Source organism: Drosophila busckii, chromosome 3R (genome assembly GCF_011750605.1).
Source record: "Drosophila busckii strain San Diego stock center, stock number 13000-0081.31 chromosome 3R, ASM1175060v1, whole genome shotgun sequence".
Lineage (NCBI taxonomy): Eukaryota > Metazoa > Arthropoda > Insecta > Diptera > Drosophilidae > Drosophila > Drosophila busckii.
The window spans coordinates 10,399,941-10,427,787 of NC_046607.1; the positions used below are offsets into that span (position 1 = coordinate 10,399,941).

At 40.0% G+C, this 27,847-nt stretch overlaps 2 protein-coding genes across 2 annotated transcripts; one reads left to right on the top strand and one right to left on the bottom strand.

Moving 5' to 3' along the window:
- Nucleotides 1-20: 20 nt before the first annotated feature.
- Nucleotides 21-1,891, bottom strand: LOC108603083 (sterol O-acyltransferase 1). The gene is made up of 2 exons (XM_017991573.1): nucleotides 1,141-1,891; nucleotides 21-1,081 (listed from the first exon to the last, which is right to left on the bottom strand). Exons 1-2 carry the CDS (start codon nucleotides 1,826-1,828, stop codon nucleotides 69-71), a joined length of 1,701 nt encoding a protein of 566 aa, XP_017847062.1. The 5' UTR covers nucleotides 1,829-1,891; the 3' UTR covers nucleotides 21-68.
- A 10,387-nt stretch (nucleotides 1,892-12,278) lies between these two features.
- LOC108603082 (protein hunchback) lies at nucleotides 12,279-19,359 on the top strand. The gene is made up of 2 exons (XM_017991571.1): nucleotides 12,279-12,978; nucleotides 16,386-19,359. Exon 2 carries the CDS (start codon nucleotides 16,416-16,418, stop codon nucleotides 18,867-18,869), a length of 2,454 nt encoding a protein of 817 aa, XP_017847060.1. The 5' UTR covers nucleotides 12,279-12,978; nucleotides 16,386-16,415; the 3' UTR covers nucleotides 18,870-19,359.
- The last annotated feature ends 8,488 nt before the right edge of the window (nucleotides 19,360-27,847 follow it).

Genomic DNA, 27,847 nt, shown 5'->3' on the forward strand with positions numbered 1-27,847 from the left:
CGTACGCCATGTGTACAAATTACAATAACTTAGCCTAAAAACTCATTTATAACAGAATAAGTCTGCAACTAGTGATAGCAGCGCCACAGGGCCGGAGTTACATAGTCCGTCCAGTGCTTGTAGCTTAGCTCACAATTGCGTTTTGCATAGTATTCCATAGCATAAAGCGAGATGAGCATACCGTTGCCTAGGATAAGTGAGAACCACAAAAATATGTTCCCAAGTGTTTTGGGTGCTCTGCGCATGAGGAAGACCAGTGCTACGCCAACAACACCAAAGAACACAAACATGACGGGAAAGAACATTTGCAGCGCAAATCCCAAGACTTGCTCATGCACCAGCGCAGAGATCATGAAGACTAGCAGCGACGAAGCCGTTTTTGATCCCTTACATATATACTTGTAGCAATCCTTGTAGACATATTCGTATAGCCAATCATGCACCACCACATTCCAGTTACGATAGTAGGTGTCATAGGTATGCGATGTCCACCAATCTTTGTAGAACATCCGGTCGCCAAATCGCAACAGCTCCGAGGTAAAATTCAGCCAAGAGTGTAAAATCATATAGAAACCACACAAAAATATAATCGCACTAGGCAGCATCATGCCAAAGAGTTTGACTATCAGCTGTGAAGCGCCCATTGGCTCTTTTCCAAATAAGTGGAAATGCTCGTGTATATGCCGCTCATGAATGAAGGCGTACAGAAAGGCGACAGCCACCATTTCCAACAGTCTGCATAGTGCAAACTTCCAGCGTATGTGTGTAGTGCGAGGATAGCTATCCCGATAAATGAGCGTGGGAGCAAACAAAAAGTACACATAGCTCTGGAGTGAGGGCATGGGCGCAGGACACGGCTCATTATCGGTCTTCAATTTGCCGGCCAATACTCTCGCTGCATTGTATCTGACAAAGGCGTGCATTTTCATAAGTAGACGTGTACTTTCCAAGAGAAGTACACACGCGCTCACAAACGGTAAGTTGAGCTTAAGACACAACGAGGTGGATACATAACCAAATACGAGCTGCGCGCTAATGTACATGATAAGGCTGCTATGTGACCAGAAGCGCTGCAGTGAGTCTAAAACAGAAAAGAAAATCAGGAAATTGTATAGTTGTGCACATAATTTGCGTACTCACTGTGCGTTTGTAACTTAGCGCGCATAATTGCCCAGCCCCGAAAGGCGTAGAAGAGCAGTAGGACAAAGATATGCTCCAGCAGCCAGATGCCCATGACATAATGCAAGCGTTTGAGACCGCCATTAAATGTATCAAAAGCGAAATTGATGTGACCCTCGACAAAGTAGTCATAGCAAATGACGTTGAGGAAAAACAAGACCAGTATAGTATAGAATATGTTATAAATGGTGCGCATGTGCTCAACCTGGAGCAGAGCGGTCAGGTACGATTCGCGAAACGCAAACACTTTATCTGGCAGACCACGACGCTGTTGTTTTTGCTGCTGCTGTTGTTTCTCTTTCTCATTGTTGTGTTGCTTTGACGCTGGCGTCGTCTCATTTTGGGCAGCCGCATCCGACTGCAAATTTGGACTATCGCTGATGTCAGACTCAGCTGATTTGCCGTTTGCCGTTTGAGGCTGGCGATTGTGCCAAATGTTGCCATTGCCCGCACTAGTTCTGTCTGTGCTATTATCAAACTGCTGCCGTAGCTGCTGCTGCTGTATATCCAGCATAACGTCCTGTATGAGGCAGGACATGCGCTGCTCCACATCTCCAATCATTTTTTTCTGAAACGCCAGCAGCTTTTCGCGCACAAACTGAAGTTGTTGGCTTTCCTCCATCCTTTTCGCTTGCGACTCGGCAGCCATAGCTTAAACGAAGACCGTCTAGTAAGACGTTTAATTTAACAATGTACCGAGAGCTGCGCTGCCGACTTTGCTGTTTGTTTTTATTAAATGCCCGAGATGATAACGGCGCTTTTAGCCGAAAAGGGCAGCGGCGCAGTTGCTGGGGGCCATAGCATTCGTTTATCCCATTGCCTAGACGCTACGTCACTTGCTAAAGCTCTCTCTCGCGTGCGACTCTCTCTTAATTCTGTTATCAAGCTCTCGCTCGCACCGCGGGTTTGTTCAAAGTGCGTCTGCTACTGTTGTTTTTGTTGTTGCAATAGTTTAGCTGTTAAGTGCATTACAATTGAGACACAATTTAGATTACCCGCGCCTTAAGCGGACCGATTAGCTGTCAACGCCACTTGAAAGTTAATCAATAGCGTTTTACAAGGCAGACACGCAGTCAAACACATGTGGAAATCTCTTTATGGGTCTATGTTACTGATAACAACAGTTGTTCATTGGCCTCTGTGCAATTGAGTGCACTTGCACTCGGTTTTTTTACATGTGTGACACACATATGAATAATATGCATGAGTGTGCATTACAGAGCGCATTTAACATTATAATCTGTATCTTTACGTTGAAGTAACAGTCAACAGCCATGGTACATTAATCGAGTAAATTATTTGTTATATAATCATTTAACAGTGAAGTACTCAAGTGTATGTAAGTCTATCAAAGCTCTTCTTTAAATTTTTTACTATTACAATTAGTTATATATGTTTGAATTCACAACGTACCCTAATATGGTACATAACATAATAACAACAGAATCATGCACAACTTTTCATTATTTCCATTTCTATCAAAGCAAGGCCTTTAAGTTCTATCGACGGTGCCCAGAATTCTCAAAGAATCAGTAGAGCGACCTTAACCGCAATATGTTTACCAAAGGAACTTCTCATTATGAATCTAAAGCCTTAAGGGTAATTCATACACTTTGTAGGAAATAAATATTCTCAAAATTAAATTATAGCTTTAAACGAATTTAATCTGCAAACTGCATGATTTAGTTTTTATCTTAATACAAATTATTTCTAGCTGTGAGATAAAATTCTCTCTTTGAAAATTATTATAACTGTCATTTAAATTTCTCAATTGCATACGCATATCGCATTTTTAATTATTATTGAAAAAGAAAATACTAATTTGAATTTTTTAAGGCCAAAAATGTGCGCTAGAAATTCTAAGCAGAGTGCGTGCTGTTTGATTTTCATGAATGTGTGTGTGTGTATGTGTGTGTGTGTGCATGCATGCGATTGTGTATTTTGGCATATTTAATTGCAAATGCTTATGTCAGTGTGTGTGTGTGTGTGTGTGTGTGCGAGTAACAAAAACAAATACATGCACACAAACATAATGTTTTGATAACGAAAAATGAGCCGAAATTAAAGCTCACGGCCATACGTTGCTGCCTAACTGTGTGTGTGGAAAATAATATTAATGTTGTGCAGACGCAATAACCAAAATTATTTATTATTTATGCGGAATAAACAGCAGCGGCAGCACATACACAAAATATGAAATTAATGCAAAAATGACAAAAGCAGAGCATCGCCAAAAGCTAGAGAAAAATATATACGATATATATGTACGTACGTATGGTATACTTACTTATGTATATGCATATATAAGTACTATATAGAAATAATGAGTGCCACATGCCTAGTACCAGTGAAATATAAAAGTCAAACTCTGACCCAGCTAAATATTCATAAACAGCAGCAAAAACTAGCTAAGGCATTATGCAGGCAGATCTGCCAGATAGCAAGAACATATAAAAAGAAATTTTTATTATGCTCATAGACAACAGAAAAAAACGAAAAGAAAGTAAGAAACAAATGCATGGCCATAGCTGGAACAAGAAGTAAACAGAACAGCAAAGCAAAAAAAAGGAGCAAATAGCAACAAAAATAATATGCGACCGCATAAAAATCTATATAATTCATAAGCGCACACACAAACACACACAAGTTGAGATGAAAACAAACACGTACGAAGCGTTTGGCGGCCATATTGGGTCATAAAAAGTACACACACACACACATGGACAGCGCTAACATAAAAGCCTGACCACAAGAACAAAAGTGACAGCCACAGAGTGCAAAAAAAATTTTTACGACACAAAACTTTGTGAAGCAGAAACATATAAAAAATGTTGCATATTTTCGGGAGCGAGCGCATTGAAAATATTCTCCGTTGCCTTTCTGTCTGTCTGTCTGTCTGCCTCTCCGCTCAGTGTATTGTATATTTTTCGGTTTGTGTGTGTGTGCCAATTGCGTAGCGTTGTAATCTTATAGGCACACTGGGCAGAGTAGAAAAGCAACAACAAAATTGCAAATGGCGCAGTTTTGTAATTTGGTAAAAAGACCCATAAAAAGCAGTCAGAAAATCAACGAAATTTGAACTACAAATAATAAGAAGGTACACTTAAAAAAACTATGTTCCAAAAATTCCAGCTTAAGTTAGGGAGCTTGCACTGTAAATTTCTTACAAGGACTGTTTGAAAATAAATAATTTAAAGCTCAAACGCAAGGTTCCAGCTAATTAAAATACGTTTCCCAGTTTGATTTTTTCAATAAAATTGTGTAATAATATTTGTTTATTAATATACAAATTTTTAAAATAAAATGTACTTTCATCAAATGTAATTTTAGAACTTTAATTTCAAATACTATTACTGGTGAATTCTTATCTGAGAGTAACAACTTTAAAAAATTTGTTCAATTGAATATCAACACTAGTATTTATGGCATATAAGCCCAGCACTTACTTGAAGATATATTGGCCACGTTCTCAATTCCAATTTCAATTCGATATTATTGAAAAGAGTTAAGAAATTCTCACAGCGTAAACTACTCCACACTTTGCGCACTCGGCCAAACACATTCTAAGCAGATATTGAATGAGCAGCAGCAGGACCTGCCGCTTTTCCATTTTTGGCAAACGTTATTAGCTTCTAGCACATGGCCAACTGGCTGAATTGGAGGAGGGAAGTGCGTGGAGGCGTGGCCTGCTACACGTTTACAAAATAAAATAAAGCTGCTGTGCCTGCCAAGCAGCTTGGCTCACAATGCTCGCCGCACCGTCTTTCGACAAGTTCGCAATGCCACACAGTGGACTCGTAAAAATATGCTTGAAATTGGTTTGCCATGCGAAAGGAAAACAAAACGAATAAGCAACAACAAAAAATGCTGCCAAAAAATTAGCAAGGCTTGCTCAACGCAAAAGTTATCCTGGACTGCAACTAGCGATGGTTGCAAGTCGAGCTTTGGCTACTATATACCTGCTGTTCTCCTTCAGCATAGGGTAGAGCTAAACAAAAACTCTTAGCAACATTAAATGTCGCCAAAGATATCAACAACGGGAAATGTCGCGGCAGGCGCAGGCCATGTGCGCCATGGACCACGCTCCACCAAGCAGCCGTAAAGGAAAGAAACCAGCAAACATATGTGGGACTGGGACTGGGAGTGGGAGTGGGAGAGGGGTTGTGTGGGAGTCAGGGAAGACTCAGTTGGCGACAACTAAAGCAACGACTCGTTCGGTTTTTGATTGTTTTGCAAACAAAGCGAAAGCGAAACAACCCAACAACCACCCACACATACACACAAGCACACGCACACCCACACACACTGTCAGCGTAACAAAATGCTTTTTGCGTTTTTCTTTTTTGCCCAACCCTCCTCTCAAAAAGAGAGAGCGAAAAAATAGTAGAAAAAAACCGTAGCAACTTTTTTCGAGGGTGGATTTTCATTTTGTATGCTTCATGATTTGGAAGTTTATTCGCTGCCAGTTGCCTGGCCCATGCTTACATATGTATCTATATACATAGCGTATATATATGTATACACATACATGGGAGTTGTTTTTTTTTATTTAGCCCTGCATTATTTGCAAATTTATGCGGGGAGGTTGGCATTTTTTCAGACTCAATCGGCCACTCGCATTACGCTCATCGATTTTTTTTGCCTTTCTTGGCGGGCAATTTTTTTCTTTTTTATGTAGATTGGCCATTATGTGAAATTACTTTTTCTGCTGAGTTCTTTTTTCTCTTTCTCTCTCACTTTTTTATATACATATGCATGTGTGTGTGTGTGCGTGTTTAGAAATGGTGTTTGCCATAAAATGTTATTGGCTACCGCCAGCAAATGTGCGCTGTATTCTAAAATTCTGACTTTATAGCGTTTGTATATTTTTTATTTGTCTTGATTAAAAATTTTCCATATGCTGCTCTAAAATTTTCCATACTAAGAAATAAAGTACAATGACCGCTTGGCAAGCAAACTTTTCAATATTTTTATCAGTTCAAGCAAATATTTTTTAATAAATCTCAATCGGTTTCTATTTACTTGACTTAAACATTAGCAAATTCGAGCTGCGTTGAAATTTAAAAACAAGTGCTGATAAGCAAGTCAATAATGATCAAGCTACTTTCTTTGTTTAGACAAGAGATCAACGACATTTTCAGAAAAATGTACAAAATAGCAATAAATTAAAAACAGGCAACGCTCTAACGTTTATTTTATAAAGTATCCAAAAGTAACGTATCTAAACGAGAGCTGTCAGCTTATGTGTGTGTGTGTGTAGGTGAATATGTGTGGGTGGTGTTAGTTGGCTGCATAAATAGCAAGCAAAGACCCCAATAGAGGGTGCTTTTGGTCTTGGGTGATAATTTAACAACAAACGAATGCGAATGCGAACTGTTTTTGCAGTTTACTTTTATTTTTGCTGGCTTTCTTTTTACACACACACACACACTCGCGTGGGTGGTAGTGTGACACATATATGAGGCGTGGCAAGGGGCTTGCGTTTGCTTGAATGCTTTTGGTTGCAAAAAGCAAGAAATACACATAAAAATATACGAGTACTCATTATGATAATACGAAAATAAATGACAGTGGTGTTTATAGTGTAACGTGTAGCTGTCCAAGTATGTGTGAGTGTGTGTGTTGGAGAGCTTATGAGACTATCTATGTTATAAAAAGCGTGCTTGTCTTGAAAAAGAGAAAACTATTAAAACATTAATTAATTGCACACACTTATGCGCAGCTAAGTGCTGTTCGTCATTTGAGTGTAGCGTATGCAGCAGTCGTTGCTGCCTCGAGTTGCTCGTAAGCATCTTAAATCTGTCATTTCAGTGCGTACATTAGAAAATAAAATATGCCAGCGCTAACGTTTTATGCCTTTTGTTCTTGCTACAAACATCCTGAATACGAAATTACTTATAACTTAACTTTTGGCACACACTGCGTCTAATAGGCTCGCATATTTCTCCTAAGCAGTTCAATTTTTTATACGCTCTTCCGGGGCTTAGTAAGCGCCAGCGCCATTAGTGCCATATTGTCATGCAGCAAGCTTTCCATATTTAGTTAGTTCACTTAGCTCAGGTGGGCACAGTCAATGTCGGGCTGGAGAGCTGGAGTGACTTTAAGCTGGCGGCAAATGTAGCACATTTAACAGCAGCTGCAACTATTTAACAATTTTTATTATACGCCAGCGAATCCGTTACAGTTTCTGCTCATAAAATCTCAACTATTCAAATAGAGCGGGGTCAACAATTAAATGCAGCAGCCGTTGACCATTGTGGGCTATGAAAAATTATTTAAATGTTGTGTCAAGACGACGAAAAAAGGTCAAGCCTAGGGGTGGAGGGGTCAGGCTGGCCAAATGGTCGATCAATTAAAGTTGCAATTGTGAGATCCTGTGTGCCATGCAAAACAATACACAGCAGAAATCCTTTTTTAGATTTGCATTGTTTGCAAAATTGAAATCGTTACAATTTTCGAGCATTCGATCTGTTTGTGCAGCAATAAATTTTAAAAATTGCCAACTCCCAGCTACCCCTAACCCCTATTGTGGACTCCTTGAGGCTGCGTCTTATGCGTGACCCCGAATTCACGCAATTTCCGTGACATATTCACAGTTTTCGCATTAATTTTAACCTCGATCCCAAAATTGCTGACAAGGGGTCAGCGGCGCTCTTGATTTTGACCAATGGCAGTTGCCCAACCCCTGGCTATGGGTCAGCAAATGCCTCTAATGTGTTGGCGGCAGCGCACCGCAGGGGTCACGAAAGTGTGAAAATGTGTAACTGCCTGGCAGCAGGATTGCTGATTAGACTAGAGGACACACGCACTCGGGGTGGACATACATAGTTGTTGTATTCTTTCTTTTTTTGGCGCTTAATTCAAAATTACCAATTGCCTAAGCTTGGGATTTACTGCGACCATTGTACAACGGATACAGTTTGAGTCTGAGTTTCTACAATTGTCGTTGACCATTGTTAAAACGCATTTCGATATCAATGTAACGGCGTCGACTTAGTGGCGTTCATTTCAAGCGCATTACAAATGTAACTCAACGGTCAGCTGAAAGGGAAAGAGAACGAGGGTCTACTACATACAGTAAAAATGATTTGTGTTTCAAAAATGCATAGCGTTCAAGATTTTATATACCAGAGAGCTGCGCTAGCAGCCGCTGGTCATGCACATATGTATTGGCGGGATATGTTTTTAAAATTATAAATTTAATGCTATTTTTTTTTCAAACAGAAAAGAAACATTAAAATTGAAGCAAATTCATGTATGCCAACAAAACTTATTAAAATAATAATTTATTGAATTTCAAAAATATAAAATATTTGTTAGTAAGTTACTAAAAATTACTAAAATTAGTTTTAGTATATAAGCCATAGCTGTTAAATTATTGTAAATAATTATTAGATTAGAATTATTAACCAATTCAATTATTTTTGGAAAGTAATCATAGTGAATATACACAAAACTGTGCTGTGAAAAAATGTGTGATAATTTATAATGAGCGATTTTAGGATTATTCTCATTTTTGGAAACGTAATCATTAAAAAAAACCTTAAATTGATAGCAGCATAATCATTAGTTAACCTTTTAAATGAATAAGCTTATTAATAACGACTCTGGTTAATGATAAACATTACTTAGCATGTAAGCCCAATAAAAAAGCAGCATACAATTTTTTGATATAGAAAATAATAAAATATTATATAAATACAAATATGCAGATGTATATATAATAGATAAAACAATAAAAACTTAAATAAAGTAAGAAAGAAGTACTGTTTCTTTACTTAATAATTTTAATATATATAAAATAAAAAATAGAAAAAAATTAAAATTAGTATATGAATTGTTTTTCTTAAAAAAAATCCAACCAAATTTTAAAGTGTGTATACTTTGTCAAGCAACTGTCATAAATTCATATTTGCATCCTCCCTTTAACCCTTTCTCGTGTCCTTTTTACTGCTGACTGTCTAGAAATGCAAAACGCATTGAACTCAACCCTTTTGGCTGGGCTAATGACCAAAGTGCAGCTTTCTAGGAAACGAGCACAACAACATTTGCATCCATAAAAAGTGCACAGCATTTAACCCGTTCGCCCAAACGCAGCGCTCTGCAGCAACTTTCACCCAAAAGAGTTAAGGAAGTGCACCAAGTATCGCTCGTGTGTGCGTGTGTGTGTGTGCAACAATGGAGCAGCCATAAAAAACACAACCGATAGATCATAAAGTGTACAATGTGTGCAACAACATTATAGTTGGAAACACAAAAAAGGTAATTTCGCTAGAAATGCGCAAGGACAACAACGCGACAGCGAATATTTGTTTTTTCTTAATGGTGAAAGGGTTAAGGTGGTGTGGGTACAAAAAACAGCAGCCACAGTGCTGGAACTAACCCAGGCTACCTGCAGTGATGTGAGCTGTGTGACCATAAAAAATTAAATGTTTTATGATTTTTGCGCGGCTCTAAAAAAATAGTTTACGCGGAAGTGAGTTTTTTGCGCCTTGCCTTGCTCTACAGCGCGCAGTTTGAGTCCTTGGGTACAATCGTAACTAGAGCAGCCTAATGAGCAGAAAGCAGCGAGCACACGCATACGTCTGACCGCTGAGGAACTTTCTCGTGATTTTCCAGTGATTTTCATTGTTAAGGCCACCTCATTACCTGGTCCATGCAAATGTATACGGAGCTATGCACTGAGCTGCTACAGCGTGGTCGAGCCGACTCATAAACAGTTTCGGTACAGGCTAGAAAGCCACTGAGCCACCGAGACGTGCACGGCAATTGTGTTGCCGTAATGCGTGTTGGCCTTCACGCTTTTGTTGCTTTTCAGCTACTTTTACTGCGTAACCATTAAGGCAAACAATCAAAATTAGAGCAACTATTTCGCACAGATCCTAACTGTATCTCTATGCACATAACTTGTGTTTGTCCCAGTACTGTTTTTCGCTGCTCTAGTTTCCTTTTTTAATCCTTCGGTTTTTCGTGCTAAAAAAGGATTTACGGATGTGCGCGTCCAACATAATATTTCTGCGAAACTAGAAGCATACCTCACGCTCAAAGTGGGCGTAACCCCGCGACGACTTTGTCATTTGATTTATGTCACTGTTGTTTTTCTATACTAATCCCGTTGCTCTCTGCCGTAAACTGTCGCTGGCTATGTAAATTATTTTTTTTGCCTTGTTTAGCATACCAGACTTCTGTTTTATAAATACGCTCTATCATAACTCAATTAGGCTTTGCGGTAGCCCAAACATAGTTTTCAAAACTACTGGAAAATCAATTTGCTCTCGGAGTTTAAAGAACATACAAAAAGAAAAGAACCACAGCCTTGGAAAAAAAACAAGTAAAAAGCAAAGAAAATAGCAAATCATCCTTAGCATGAAATCAGCTTAAAAACTCAAGGTGATATCTTGGGTCAGAGGTCAGCGCAGCATTGCGCCAAATGCCAACAAAACTAATGAGGTCTCAAGTAAGCCTCTTGGCTCGAAGAGGGGGTATTCAAATAAAAATTCAGTCAACCACAAAATTCGCATTTGCATATATCTATGAAATCTTCAGTTCTATTGTTTAGACAGCTCTTGACATAAGGTCGCACATATACAGAGTTTAAAATTAAGAAGGACTTGGAATTTGGTCATATAAGGACTCGTGTCAATTAGACGCTCTTCATTATCGCGTTCATCAATTAAAAGGTCAAGCGTGACGAGGATTCTTCTGGGCCTGAACATGTGCAAACTTGTAGTTAGTCCGGGAATATCACACTGCAGGGATTAAGGAACATTTGGCTTGGCTTTGCGACAACTTTACATAACTTCTGTTGCGGATCAGCAGCTCCACACCCACACCCGCGCCTGTCTTAAGCTACGCTAATCACATGATCAGCACTAGGATCAACTGTTGATCCTGATCCGCATGCATGCCGCAGGCGACATACTGCGTAATGTTGGATTAGAGCAAAATCACTTTTAAATCTTAATCTAGCACCACTGCTCTAGTTTCAGCCGTAGCTGCTTTGGCTGATTTCTCCGCGAAACAGCGGGATTAATGAACCGCCGCGCGACTTCAGTCAGTGTACATATGTCCAGGTAGTCGGACCTTTAATCCTTTCTGCGGCGCACTCAAATCCGCTGCTAAGTCCGGTTGCATTTCTAATCCGGTTGACGACGTCAATGATGCCCGCCTGCCTGCCTGTCGCCCTCTCTACTAGATGCATAATTTTACAGCTACCTGTTCTATGCTTAACACAGCGTGTGTCCATGTCCTGTCAAGTCCTTGCTGCATATTTGCATTTTGTGCGGCGTTTTGTTTGCATTCTAAACCAAAGTTTGTTTTGTAAATATTACTTTAATATGCATGTTGGCCAAACCGCGCGTAAGCTCAACAACAAAATACTAAGCCTGCTAACTTTAATAGTTGCCAAATATAACCTCAAATGCTCTTGAGTGATTTAAGTTATTCAATTGCGCTCTTTCTCACATTACAGGCGAAAGTGAAAGCATTGTTGCAACTACGAGTAGTATAAATCAAGCAGAGCTTTGCAACTTTTGTCAATTTACTACACATGTTTCTTACTTAGCTAAATGCTGTTTGCCTCCTTCTATGTCCAGAGTTGCCGACGCCCCCCTACTAGTCAATGCTGACCAGCGAAGAGTTTGCAGACAGAGTCAGACGCACGCTGCCAAAAATCAATAATCAATATTAAAGTGAATTGCGCCTAAAAAGAGCTCTGCATGAACATTAGCAAGAGCAAGAGCAGATGCAATTGAAAAACGAAGGATTCAATGCACATTAGAAAGTCCATGCACACAGCCAACAGAACAGAGTGAGTGGACTTCTACGAGCGTAGGTGTATGTGTGAGGGGAGTCTGTCGGCCGAACTCTCTTCGTATTGGGGGATGGGATGCATTTATGCTCAATGCGCTCAAACTGTTTTGAGTTGAATTGCCCGCATGAGCAAGCGAGAGCAAACAGAGAGCGCCGCCTGCTGCTGTGAGTTGAGTTGCATTCTGTATAGTCCACGTCCATTACAACTACATACAGACAACCACCATGTAACTGCAAAGCATTTGCGCTCACTCACTCTGAGCAGAGCATCTTGTGAGAGAGAGAGCGAAAAATAGGCTAGCATGGCAGCACTGATTTTTTCAATTTTTGGCTATGACTACCGCTAGTTGAACCCGAGTTCGTGTCATTCGTACTCAGTGCCTCACATAAGTCAAACGTTGTTCAGCAGCCGCCAGCAAGTCACAGCAACAGGACGACGAATGTCTGTAGCGAAACTAACAAAACGATAACAAAACACACTATAAACAAAGCTTCGTACTAAAAAGCGATTACGACAAAAAAAAAAAAAATAACTCTAGCTTCGTAAAAAAGCAAGCTGACAGTGCATGTGTTTATAAAAAATTCTAAAAAAAATTTTATTTTGAAAAAGATTACAAAAAAAACACGACGAGCGAAGTTTTTTTTCGCACATGCGCGAACTCCGCACAAAAAAACTAAAAAGCACACGCCAAAAAATAGACAAAAAAGACTAAAAAGGAGCAACAACAACAACAACAACAACAGCATCAACACACACACAAATTCCCGCCCTACGCGTGTGTGTGCGTGTAGGTGCATGAGTGTGCAAGTGTAATACGCGTTTTTGTTTCGCACGCACATTTATCGCCGTTTTGTTTGATTTAACGGTGCCGCCGCCGCGGTCAAGTGTAGAGAGAACGCGAGAGCCGCCAACGCTGTCAATTCCAGATTACCGTCTCCCCACTAATTCGGTGCCAAATTTTTGGAGATTTGCTTAAATCGCCTAAGGTATGTACACACAAACACACACACACAGACATTTAGTATGTAAATAATAATTATAGTTTATGCAATTTGCGTGCAATGATAAACACAACTTTTGTGGCGCATTTAACCTTCACTGTGTGTGCGCTGCTCTTTTTTTTGCAAACAAACCAACAAAAAAGAAAGAATACTAAAATGCATTTGAATTTACGGTTAGTTTTGATTGGAAAGTACTATGCGGTACTTTGGCCAGCTGTGCTTGCTCTATAAACAAGTAAACAAAACAAAAACTATGGAAAGCTTTAGATTAGTGGATGGAGCGCAAATAATAAAATGTTGAGGCACAACGGCAACAATATAAATCCCTATGTAGTTTATTATAAACATTTATAAAATGAATTTATATATGTAGTCAAATTCTATAATAGATTTTGGGTTAACTTATCACTGAAGGATCTGCATCAGTTTAAAAGTTTGCTTGCATCTCTGTGACATTTGTTATTCATTTTTTGCTGTCTAACCTTAGAAACACACTCATGCACACACACTCACACACAAACAAACACACACCATTACACATTTGCTAAAAATGCAACAGCTAAAAGTCTAAAACAATATTTCAAATATCCGTCTGGCTTTATAGCCGATCTTGTGAAAAATCTTGTTTTTTGCAAACAAAAACTGACAAACTGTACCAACAACAACAACAGTCAGCAGTCCCCCCGTCCGTCCGACCACACTCCCTGCGCCCCACTCCTCCTCCTCCTGTGCCAACTGCTTTAGTTCGTTTCGTTGCCTGGCAGCTAATTTTATTTGTTTACATGTCCGACTGCATGTTGTAGTTTTGATTTTTTGCGCCTTGCTTTCGCCGCATCTCTTGTCTTTATAGCAAACATTTTTCTTTTGAATTGCATTCTATTTTTTTTCGCTTTTAATAATTTAATTTTAGACACTCTCCGACTATAATTCAAAGTCAACATGGCAATTTTTTAATGGCCATTTTGTTGGCGGCTGCCAAAAGTGCATTTCGAAAACAAAAAATCTAAATTATTATTAAAGACATGCATACAGCCATAGCCGAGACATATTTCAATTTCTTTTTAACAATTGCACACTTTTTTCTTTTCTTTGCTTTGCTTTGCTTTGGCAACTGACGTTGGCTAAATGCAAAAATGATTGTCAGCTGGCTATGACTATTTAATGCCTGTCGGCAAAAACAGAACACTATGGCATATAGTAGAGCACAAATCGGGCATATCCTATATGGCAAGTTGACCATGAAAGCTCCCTAATAAATTCCATGGCAATTTCTTTGCTATTTTGCTAATTTTGCATTTCTTTCTTCGTTGCTGTAAACAATAAATTGCATATAAATAAAAATGCATTTTTTTTACAATGCGCTGCAGTTGTACAACAAAAACATTACTTTTTTTTTTGTATGAGTGGCGCATTTTCTGCGTTTGAATTTTCCATTTTTGCCATTTTCATTATTTTGCGGCAAACTGGGGGCACAGTGGGGCGGCAGGGAACTGTGAGGTTGGTTGGCCAAACGACTAGCACATGTTTAGTTTACTTTGCAGTTTCGGTTGCGTTGCATTCACACTTGCCCCCCGGTGGCTGCCTCCTAGCTAGCTGCTCCTCTATACGCACACACACACGCATACTATAGTCTCCCCCAGATGTAGTATAGCCGGCGTAATATTAATTTTACACTTGGCCTTTAGTTTTTGCCTTTGTTGTTGTTGTGGTTGTTGTTGTTGTTGTTGTTGTTAGTGCAAAAAAGTAGACATGCTGCAAGTTTTGCGTTCTTTGTTTTTGCACTGACAAGCCAATTAATTTGGGGTTCTTAAAAATATCACTAGCTAAATTAAATAAATACGTATACTACTAAACGCAAACTGCACAATTTGTTATTATTATTGTTGTTGCTGTAACTCGGCGCAAATATTTCCTATACCATCAATTATGCTTATGTATTAAGTATAGCTGTATATATCTGTATTTAAGGTAGCAATTCCCCAATATATGGCTACAGTATATATTAGAACCGTTTTGCTGATGCTGACGTTTTTGCATTTTTAATAATATTTACTTAAATGCACAAACAATTGCACAAAAATGCGCCAATTGCACTGCAAATCAAATGGAAAATATATGAAAAAAAAACAGAAAAATGTAGAAAAATTAATAGCTAAAACTACGCAAATCAATGTGTGTGAGTGTGTGTGTGTGAGCTGGAAATAGCCTTTTAACAAATTTAAATGTAATTAAAGACATAATTGAATGAAGACGATTTAGAAACCAATTGTTTTTAGAAATAATTTCAAATCACTTATACTAATTTGCTTTATAATTATTTAGTTTACACACGCTGCAAGCATTTAAAAGTATATTTTTTGTTTTGTTTATAATATATGCTATTTGTTAACAATTTTTGGCACATCTATTTGCGTTCTATGAACGCTTTTGTGTGGCTTTTTATAGCTAAATGCAGCGCGGCTGCTGTTTCATTTGTATAACGAACAGCAGCAGCAACAACAATTTATTTACTATTAAATGTAAATTTATTTGCTATGAAAGATAACAATTTGCCAATTTGGCCTGCACACTTTACATAAGAAGTTCGACTCGTGCGCTCTCGCTCTAACAACGGCCTGTCTCTGTCTCTGTCTCTGTCTGTCTGTCCTTAAGTTAAATCCTTTTGCTTTTTATTATTAAACGCGAAATCTGCGCATGCGCAGTGCGATTAACTTTAATCCCGAAGAAAAACGGGAAAACTCGCTGCGTTTTGTGTTCTAATCTGCATAGCTTAAGCTTCTTGGCCCGGATCATCCAAATCCCGATGCAAATGCGCGTAATTTTTGTTCGCTGCCGCTGTTTTGTATTTTGTGCTCTAATCCAGTTTGAATGGATCAACTAAGTGCTCGCGACGCGCGAGTCGCGACTCCTGCGCTCATACCTGACTTCTAGTCACCTTTTCGTAATCCCTTGACGCGTCCAGGCGCTCTGTCTACCTGTGTGGCATATAAACCAAAAGCATTTGCATCTCCTCAGTCAGTCACACGCTTCAACGTACCGCGAGCAGTCGCAGCTTCTAACATTCAGCACTTCAGCAATTCATTTTGGAATACAACAAATCGAAAACAACGAACAATTAGAGCAAACAGAGCAGAAGGTGAGCAAGCATAGCCCGGATAGCCCACACCCAAACAGCCATTTTGTATAGAAACTCACTCAGCAGCAGCAGCAGCAGCAGCCCACACTCGCTTTTAAGGGTGGCGCACGCTTAGCGCTTAGGGGTGGCAAAAATAAAAATACAAAAAAGCAAAAGCAACATAAAAAAACGCAAAGCAAAAAAAAAAGAAACAAAACAAAAACCTGACGCAGGCGCACTTCCCACTTTAACTTATCAAGCGTATTTGTCTTTTTAGCCGCAGCCAGCAACAGCAGCAGCCGCCAACATGCAGAACTGGGAGACGAGCACAGCGTCCGCCAACTACGAGCAGCACAATGCCTGGTACAGCAGCATGTTTGCCGCCAACATTAAGCAGGAGCCGCTTTCATCGCACCATCATCAGCTGCAGCACGAGCACAGCAGCAACAGCAACAACAGCAACAGCAACGGCAGCAGTCCGCATCAGTCGCCGCTGCCTTCGCCCAATGCGCACACCACGCAGTTGGAGCAATATTTGAAGCAACAGCAGCAACAACAACAACAACAGCAGCAACAGCCCATGGATACGCTGTGTGCTGCCGCCATGACGCCTTCGCCCAGCAACAATGACCAAAACAGCCTGCAACATTTTGATGCCACGCTGCAACAGCAATTGTTGCAGCAGCAGCAATACCAGCAGCACTTTCAAGCCGCACAACACCAACAGCAGCAGCAGCAGCAGCAACATCATCACCTAGGACTGGGCGGCTTCAATCCACTAACGCCACCTGGTCTGCCCAATCCCATGCAACATTTTTACGCCGCCAACATGCGTCCCAGTCCACAGCCCACGCCCACTGCAACAGCAGTAACAGCAACAGCAGTTGCTGCCCTGCAAACCAGCGACAAGTTGCAGGCGCTGACGCCACCCATGGACGTGACGCCGCCCAAGTCGCCCGCCAAGTCGCAACAGTCCAGCGCCGAGCTGGAGAAGGAGCACGATCTCATCTCGAACTCCAGCGAGGATATGAAGTACATGGCCGAGTCCGAGGACGACGACAGCAACATACGCATGCCCATCTACAATTCGCATGGCAAAATGAAGAACTACAAGTGCAAGAGCTGCGGCGTCGTCTCCATCACCAAGTTGGACTTCTGGGCCCACTCGCGCAGCCACATGAAGCCCGACAAGATGCTGCAGTGCGCCAAGTGTCCGTTTGTCACCGAGTTCAAGCATCACCTCGAGTACCACATACGCAAGCACAAGAACCAGAAGCCCTTCCAGTGCGACAAGTGCAGCTACACCTGCGTCAACAAGTCCATGCTCAACTCGCATCGCAAGTCGCACAGCTCGGTGTATCAATATCGCTGCGCCGACTGCGATTACGCCACCAAATACTGCCACAGCTTCAAGCTGCATCTGCGTAAATATGGACACAAGCCCGGCATGGTGCTGGACGAGGATGGCACACCCAATCCTTCGTTGGTCATTGATGTCTATGGCACACGCCGTGGACCCAAGAGCAAGGGCGGCTCAGGCGGCGGCGGCGGCAGCAGCTGCGGCAGTAACAATAGACGCAGCAGCAGCAGCCACCACCACCACCAGCAACAACAACAACAGCAGACACAGTCCGTGGTAACCCCAGTGCCCACATCTCAGCTCTCTGCTGCGCTGCAAGGTTTTCCTGCTGCGCCTGCCAATGCGGCACCTGCTCCTGCTGCCGTCTCACCGCCCTCGCCAGCCAAGAGTGTGGCCAGCGCCGAGCAGGCCCCTTCACTGCCCAGCGCCTTGCTGCCACCTTTGGCCAGCTTGCTGCAGCAGAACCGCAACATGGCCTTCTTTCCCTACTGGAATCTCAATCTTCAAATGCTGGCCGCGCAGCAACAGGCCGCTGTCTTGGCTCAATTGTCGCCGGGCATGCGTGAACAGATGCAACAGCAACAACAACAACAGCAGCAGCAGCAGCAACAGCAACAGCTGCACAGCGACAACGAAGAAGAGGATCTGGAGGATGACTTTGATCGCAAGTCTGTGGACTCAGCCATGGATCTTTCGCAAGGCACCCCCATCAAGCAGGAGCCAGTGCAACAGCAGCAGCAGCAGCAGCAGTTGTCGCACAGCAGCAACATGGCTATGAATCTCAAGCTCAAGGATGAGGATACACCCATTATCAGCAGCAGCAGTGCATCGCGTCGTAAGGGACGCGTGCTCAAGTTGGACACGCTGCTGTCACTCAAATCCGCCGCCATGTCAACGCCAGAGCAAACACTCAAGCTGCCAGCCAGTGTGCTGCCCACCGCCTCGTCGCCCATTGCCGGCAGCAGCGCCAACAAGCAGCTGGCCGATGATGCCTGCTCTGGTGCCAGCTCCGCTGATGAGTCCATGGAAACGGCGCATGTGCCGCCAGTCAACACCAGCGCCAGCTCCACCGCCTCCAGCTCCGGCAACAGCTCCAATGCCAGCAACAGCAGCAGCAATGCTGCCGCCCCGCCTGTTGCCGCTGCCAACAACAGCATCAGCAGCAACAACAACAACTCTGCCTCTGTGTCCAGCTCCAGCTCGAGCACGGGCAGCGGCAACAACACGCCTGCCATTTACGAGTGCAAGTATTGTGATATCTACTTTAAGGACGCCGTGCTGTACACCATCCACATGGGCTACCACAGCTGCGACGATGTCTTCAAGTGCAACATGTGTGGCGAGAAGTGCGACGGTCCCGTCGGTCTCTTCGTGCACATGGCTCGCAATGCGCACTCCTAAACTCAACTGTTATCTTATCTATTATTATTAACATTTTATCGTTGTCCAGAATTGTAAATACTCGTAGCTTAAGTTTAAATTTCGTTGTCGACAATTGTACATAAGCCAAAAAACGCACAAACCCCCAATCCCCCAACTAACTCTTAGTTCTAAGCCAACACACAAACTATTTCTAACTCACTCGCTCTCTCTCTCTCTCTCACTCTCACTGTCACTCTTTTTTCTCTATAGCTATCGCTATGTTTGCCTAAGTCGTTAAATAAGTCTGCAAAGTAACGAACGAAGAAACCCTGAAAAAGGTTTAAAACCCTCTCAATTCTTAGTAAAGTAACTTAAGTAATTATAACAACTATCTATATATATTATTATTTTTAATACATAAGTCAAGTCAGCAAACAGTCCAAAGTCGCATTAGCATAACAATAATTAGTGTCATATTAATTTTTATTAAACAACAAAGCAAACAAAATAAATGTTTAGTCTTAAAGAATTTTATGCATAGTTTTTTCTTTGGCATCTCAGTATTTTGTTAGTCTTATATCTTTAAGTTGAACATTAAAACAAAAATAAATGCAATTTATCACAATATATGATTTGTTTTTAAATTAAAAAAAAAAAGAAGCTATTTGGCATAAACTAAAAACAGTACAAATCTAGAGATTTTAAATGAAATAATGCAATACATTTTTAAATCAAATTATTTATATAAAAATCGAACGCAATCTGAGCTAACTGATCAAAATTAATTAGTTAACTAAGTCGAAAGTCAAATAAATGTTTTTATGCAAGATATTTAATAAAGTATTACAAATTATATACTGAAATTGAAGAATGATATATGGCTTTTTAAAAACTGCTCCATCATCGCATTAAAAACTGTGTACAGCAAATTGCTTGAGGTTGGCTCGAAGAATTTCCATTGATGGATCGCTGACAGGCTGCGTGAAAACGCACAATTCGCATTGCTTACGAGGGGTACGCGGGGGGCAGAGCGACCTTAGGGGATGCAAAGAAATTGTATAATAATAAGCAATTCATGAGAGCGCACGCTTTGCGGGCAACGCCTTGTGAAAGGGACGCAGCAAGGGATCGGATCGGGTCGGATTGTTAAGAGGCTAAAGATCGTTTGGGGACTTCGATTTGCTGCGTTCGTTGCGCATGCGCCGCACACGCTTTGAATGTCGCGTGCGTTGTAGGAAAATTTGTTTTTCATTTTCGTGCGTTTTATAAATAGTTTGTTCCAGCTGCATTTTGATTGGTGCACCAGAGTGTGGGTGCATTTTTCAAAATTTTCATGCATTTTACAATTAGTATAGCTTCTTCAGCTTAAATGGCGTTTTTCCTTATTAAAATTATGCGCCCAGAAATATTAAATTGATATTTATGATCAGTGCTCCCCCATCCGCCACACATTTAAATGAACTGAACTGCAAATTGATTTACGACGAGCGTGTTTGATGGTGGTCTGACTTGTTAGATCTAATCTGAAATACGATTTTGCATATATCCCTTTAGGCGCCCGAGTTAAAAGATATATCTGTGCATTGAAACGCAACTAAATTGCTAATAGCCTCATAGACTTGCAACGTTTTGGCTTGTGGCAGACACAAGCGAGACACAAAAAGATATTTATCATAAGAACCTTTTTTGTTGTTTGCCGTTTCTTATCTCGGCTTGTGGTATTGTTACATCCTTGCAGTCCTTTGTTAACGCAAAAACAGAAAAGAAAAGCAAAGCATATACAAAAGATCTTTGTTAAGTGGAAGTGGAACTCGAACTAGTCGGGGTCATTTTAGGCTACCCAACTGACCATTTGAAAGGTGTAATTTTTGGTTTTTATAGGTTTTCCATTTGTTTTTCTTCTGTTTTTTTTTGTGCTTGTTGCGCTTGCGCATTTTTTCTGCTTAGTTTCTTTTTTTTTTTGCTGTTGCAGCTGTTGCTCATTTTGCACCTTTTCTTTCAATAGTATTTTTAGCAAAGTGTGTTCCCTGCTAATTAACTTAAGTAAAAAAGTATTTTATTCGATTTATTTATATGCTTTTGGTCTGTTAGCTGCCCTCTCTTATGCGAGCCACCATTTTGTAGTTACCCTTGCCATACTAAAACGTCTGGATTAATCTACAATCTACATAAGAACCGCAGCCCAAGCACACACAATGGTAAACATGAAAGTATTATTAATGCCACGGTAGAGGAAAAAAATCTCCCACAGGGCTGAACATAAAATAGGTATTTACAGCTCAAACCACCCCCAGTATCAACAACTACCATAAAGGCTAGAGAGAAAAAAATAAAACGATAAAGTGTTCGCCATATTGAATATATTGAGTTTGGCTCGACAGACTGGGCTCAGCATCCATTTTTAGCGCAGCTAAAAATAAGCTCAGCCACAATTCCAAAATAATTCAATGGGAGTTGTTGTTGCTGTAAGTGTTACAAGGTTTTTCACTAAAACCATGGGTTATATTTTTGGTCGCTGGCCATAGGGGAAAGCCTTAGAGCCATGGGGCGTTGTGTGGGTGTTTAGTTGATTAGCACACGCAAGGGTGCACACACACACACTCACTCACACACGTATACATAACTAAATAATTATTCTTGACCAGGAGCACGCTGCTCACCCTTCGCTTTAAGAGCCCTTATCAAACAGCCGTTGCCTCGTTGAGCTGTTGATTGCCATTTTTTTGTAAAGACGGCGCCCACATAGTGTCCAAAAAAATTGTTTTCAGTTTCCACTCACACACACACGCGAACTCACTTTCATTACCAGCATCTGTGGCCAATTATGAGCTCGCCTCTAAGCCTAAGCGTGACGTCATGTGCTGTCGGCAATCGGCACCTAACAATATCTCACACACACGTTGAAGGATTCTCTTTTTGCTGAATAGCCGATAATTTATGTCTGTAAACAATTTTCACTGGAATTGCGCACGCTTCGATTGCATTTCTTTATTTCAATCAGCCTCAGTCCAACAGCTGACCAAAGGTCCTTTAATGATTCCTTATGTGGTAAGTGAAACGAATTTTTAAGTGGCCGCTGCTAACAGCCAAACAAGAACAAGACAAACCGAGGGGTTAAGAAAAAGAGAAGCTTACCCAGGTGAGTGTTGGGGCTTTAAATTATGAGATAATTTGAATGATCAAAATATCCCAAACAATAAACAGTTTAACAAGAAAGCCTTTTCGTATGTACATTGTAATAATATAACGCTATATTTGTTTCATCAAGTAAAAAACTTACCTTAGGACTTTCTTATATACGAATATAGTGCAAGCTGTGAAATAGTTTGTTGTGTTTGAATTGAAAATGATACGAAACAAAATGTATTTAGGATTTGAATGTTCTTTGAAAGAAAGAGACTCAACATTGTTGCAAGGCCTGAGAAAAACTCAGTTAGATCTGGGTTAGTGTTAGTTATAAGTAGATATGTAAGTGAGTAAGTAAAAGACACTGCGTTTAAATTAATTAAATTAATTAATTAATTAATTAAATTATTAAATCAGAGACCTTAGAATACTCGGAGAGTGCAGGAAAAATTTGAAAATTTTATTTATTATTATAATAATTTAATTAATTATTTACCCATGCCGAGGGCTTATAATCAAAGCACTTATGGCTCTAAATAGAGTCAACTTTCTTTGAATTATATAGGAGTAATAAAGTCTATCACATCTAATATGAAAAGTTGTTTTGTTAAGTCTATTCGTATTTAATTAGATTATTCATCAACACGAAAACACTTTATTAATAGGAAAGTGTTGTGAGTTATTTGTATGCTATTTCTTTTTTGTTAATGCAATAAATGCTTAAAATTTAATAACTAATTTATCCATGCAGTTAAAATTTTAAGGCAACACAATTATGTTTTCAATTTTTAAAAGTGAAATTTTGATTTTTTCAAGTATAAACTTAATTCAGTATTACAAATCTAATTTTCAAAAACCTTAATGGAAGTAAAGAAATTGACAAACACACAATAACTAAAAATATAACAACAATTAAAATTTATATTTCTAGTTACGGATAATACTAATTCGCAACCATTATAAAACTGTTGTGAACTTTATCCATCCCGTATACCGAACCAACTCCCATTTCAAGTATTAATCAAAGTTCATGCGTAGTTTTATCCTAAACACCCTGCTATTCAAAATCTATGTATATTCAATTCAATTGCAGTGACCAAAGCAAATTGCGCTACATCGAATGATAAATATGCAAAAACTGTATAAAATTGACAGCGCAAGGACTAGCGACCCACTAATCCATAAAGCGGCTAAAAAAGAGAACAATCGATAGTTGCGAGTGCCAGCCAAGAGAATTTTTACAGTTCCAGCATGTCCAGGCGTATGTAAATAAAAATCATTTCAGAGAGAGGGAGTCAGTCAACTACAAAGCAGCGCCTACATAGCGAACATAGAAATAGACAAAAAAAATATATATATGCGGTACATATATATAAAAACATCTGCCCCTGATGGCACTTTAGTTAACGAAAAATAACAATGGTTAAAAATATATATATATGGTATGTATATACATGCGGCCTGAAAATAACGAAAAAAATCACATTGTTGTTGTTTTTGTTGCTGCTGACTGGCTGTGCCATCGATAATGTCCAGCATCCGTTATGGAGAAAAAGGAAGTCGAAACGACAGCAGCGTGTGCCTCAGTGTGGGGGTTGCACACGCGTTCTTCTTTTGCTGCCTCGACTCGACTATTTGCACTGGACAGACAGAAGGACATGCAGACAGACAGTGAGTGTCCTGCGTGAACTGGACAGCCGTTTATGCCTTTCGTTTGGACAGTTTGTTACATTTGCCGCTCGCAAACAATAAAAACTGTCGATGTGTTTGTGTCTATGTATGGGTTACTCGATTGAATTCCCAATTTTCCTACTTTTTGCGCTATGCTTGAATTTTTTTTATTTCTATATATATTTAGGCTGGACCACAGCTGTCCTTTGTGTAAATAGCGTAATCAAAGCTGCCTGGGAGTGCGTATCCTAACCAAATGAACCCTTTACCATTACCCACTCCTGAGCTCACAAAAACCAATCAAAATATATAAAAAGTCAAAGCCGCCCATTACACAATTAGCAAAAACCGAACAATTTAACGCCTTGCCACATAAAAAATTCATTTACAGCCAATGAAATTGGCAGTGGGAAAAAATTGTGCAAAAAACGCTCAAAAAACAACCCAAAAATGCAGGCAAAAAATTATTGATCAGCCATGGGGTGAGTTAGCGCAACCACCCCTCAGCGGAGGGTTGTAATTCTCATGTCAGTTTAACAATTGTTTGCCAAAAATTCTCAATGAATCGATATTATTTTTTGCGCTGTATTTTTTCTCTCTCTTATTTTTTTTTTGGCATGTGAATAAAAAACAGGTAGTTGGCATTGTTTTTTTTTATCTTTTGGGTAGTGATACTTTTTTAGAAAGCAACATGTGTGCTGCTTTGTTTGGATTTTGTTATTTGGTATCTGGTTCCAAGATCGACTTATTGGTCTTTGTTAGTTTCGAAGTGCAAATGTCAGCTGGAAAATGTCTGGTAATGTGAGCAATTAGAGCTGCTGCCATCATTATCGTTTACAGGTGTTAAATGATGCTAAAAAATATTTGAAATCCAAGCAAGTTGTCAATGCACATATCAAAACGTTAAGCGTACCATTTGATGAGCGGATGTGGGTTTCAAGTTGCCGTTAGCTATCGTATACTAGTACGAGTCCATACACAGCTGGTCACAAGCCTTTCGTTGTCAAGCAGGTGAGGCATCCATCAAAGTTGTCGTCTCATTTGTTCTGTTTTGAAGTGCATCCATTATGTTTTTGCATCTTTTTTTGGACACAATTGTTTAGCTCTAAGCGCATTTTTCCATTTCCAGCTGGTTACTGTTTCAATTGAATTTTCGCTGGTTGGGTTAACGCTCAGCTTGCCACATTTCCATGTGGCATTTACGTATACATATTTTGCCGTATCAGCAGCGCAACAAAACTACAATTTATTTTCGCTGCTTTTCATGCAGAAATTTTTCGTGCTGCTGAAATAAAAACCCTCAAAATAAAGGTGATTTTTAACCCCTTTCACTGATTTTATGTTTTGTTTAGATGTCATTATTGGTGGTGAGTTCGATAAATCGTGTAAATTGTAACAGCTGCAGTTGATAATGCATATGACAGCTTGCCTTTGGGCTAGAGATTAATTATTCACTTTATTAAAAATAATTTTTAGCAAAAACTCTTTGCTAAAACAAAACATATAGCTTCATTTTGTTTGGAAAAATTTCCGTTGCATTCAAAGTACGCAACGATCAATATATGCCGCCATTTTGTTTTGGCTCTTACTCAACCCTCGACTTCACCATTTTTTGGCCCACACATCATAAGCGTTTGTTATTTTTAAAAGTGCTGCACACTCCCCCTTTCATAGCCCCCTCTCAACACACATTGAGAGAAGGGTAAGAAAAACTCCGAATTAACAGCACACAATAAAACAAAATGAAATGAAATGAAACGAGCGCCCAAAAAGAGTTTAAATTATTTGATTTTATTTATAGACAGATCCCATTGTCTTGCTTAACACCACCTACGTAAGCAGGGGCCAATCAATGCCTCGGGCTGACATCTTAAGGCGCGTGGCACCACAAAATCCCAGGCATTGAACTTGAAAAGTGCTCAAGAACAACAACAACAACAAGAACAAGAGTATCTTAGCTACTTATAGCCTTCAACACATTGGGCAATCAACGAGAACAACCCTTTGCTTTGTTACGCGTCTTTATAAATAACACGAGCCTAGCGAGGAACCCTTCTTATTTTTTATTGTGTGTGTTTTACTTGTTGCGTCATCATCATTATCAACGACATCGGGTTACCCTCGTCATATCGAGTGCACACTCAAATTAACCACCAATAAAAAGGCCGCACTTCATAAAAAAAAAAACAACTTCCGTTTTTTTTTCGTTGCCCCTACCTTTTTGCTTTGTGCTCTGCCTGTTGCTCTCTTTGACTGTTTGTAGTTTTTTAAATTATGCCGTAATCGAAAAGTCATGTAAACACCCCTAATGTGATTTTTAGCGCCACTTATCGCGCATTTTTTTTTTTTTTGTAGGGTGTGTTTTTTATTCCGAGTTTTGGGGTAGCACACACAACGAAAAAAACTTGACATGGTAATTGCAGTCAATATCATGTTCCACATAAGGTATTTATTATGTGATTAACCTCTTGAATTGCCGAGGGGAATTTGCTTTTTAGCTGTCAAGGGTGTTGCATGCGGGGCGTGGTTTGGTATGATCACTTTTTTTACGTGCTTGAGTGTTTTTTATGGGGTGGTAGGCTTATGAAGTTAAGGGCAATTGAGTAATACAGATTATTATTTAACAAAATGGTGCGCATACGTATATGATTCAATTTTATTTTAACGTATTTTAGTTTTGTGCATTTAAGCCTCTAGTATTTTTTTCAATATTGTTCTTTTGTCTGCAATATCATCTGCTTGCGCATAATGAACTCATCATCATATGAAGAGTGCTGAGCTGGCAGCCTGCTCGATCGTTCCTCATAACAAATTGCCGCCCATGCATCTCATGAGCGAACAATGCTGGCTACGAATTTCGTTTTGCAGTTTCCACAAATTCAAATGTCATTCAAATAACGGTCGCGCCAGCAGCACCAGCAGTACAATGACAGTGCCAAATGGTCGAGCATGCGGCCACGGGACACAGGACACGGGACACGGCACTACCTTGAATGGTGGGGGGTAACCAACAACCAACAAGAACGCCTGCATTTTAATTTTCTTTTTGCAAATCTCTTGGTTGTTGTAGTCATGAAAATACGATTTCAATGTGCCAGCGCGCCAATATCCTGGCACAGGATACGCACACATATTGTTATTATTTTCGTGTTTCATCCGGTTTCGTTTTCATGTGCTGCGTCGGCGTCGGCAACAACAAGAACAACAGCAAACGCAAAGAGCTAGAACTGCAACTGAGTTCTGGGCGAGGCAGCAGCGGTCTCAACTTCCTTTTTGCTGTTAAACCACAACAGTTAGGCCAAAGGCAACTGTCGGCCTGCTGTCCGTTCTGAGTTTCTGCATCGATAAGCGTGACATTTCCATATTGTTGGCGATCTCAATTCAAGTCTTTTATATACATGGCGATTAAAATCTTGCATCTTACTTTGAGCTCACCTCGCAACACGCCAATCACACGCTGACGGGATTAGTTGAACGTAAAGTTTTTTATCCACAGACAATCTGTCAATTGTCCTGTGCTAATTGGACCGATCGTCATAAGCAGACAGCCGTGAAATCAAAATACCCTCTTGATGGGGCAGTGCTGATATGACGAAAAATATCAAAAACGCTCGGAATTTATGAATGAGCGTGCAATTGGCGTTAAATTTGAGCATTTTTTATATAGATTCTTGCATTGTGAATAGCTCTACAGTGGAATTAGAGTAGACCTAAGGAACATATGTTAAATAAGACTACAAAGAGGACGTACCTAGAAAAAAGTTACATAATATATATATTAAAATTAAAGTCTTATATTCTAGTTAACAGCACTTAACAGTTCGATTACATTGAATAATAGGTTTTTTATCTCTCAAGCCTACAACTCTCATAAGAAAAACCCACACACATAGCAAGTACATAGTAATTGTAACAGCTAGGAGCTCTGAAAAGTCAAGCATACAAATTCCCATGCTTGAAAAATTACAACAGAAAAATGAACTATCAAAAATTAGTGCATAACTCCATAACTTAGGTCTGGACAGATGGCAAGCTGTTAAGCAGCACGCTAAACATCCAGATCAAGGGTGAGACTTAACCTCGCGCTCATTTGAATGCCACTTCTCTTGAAATACACACACAAGAAAACAAAACAACAAAAAAATCCCAAAGGACCCGGCATAAGAAAATCATTTGTGCAGGAATTTTGTTATTCCAAGACAACCCCAAGTGCACGCGTA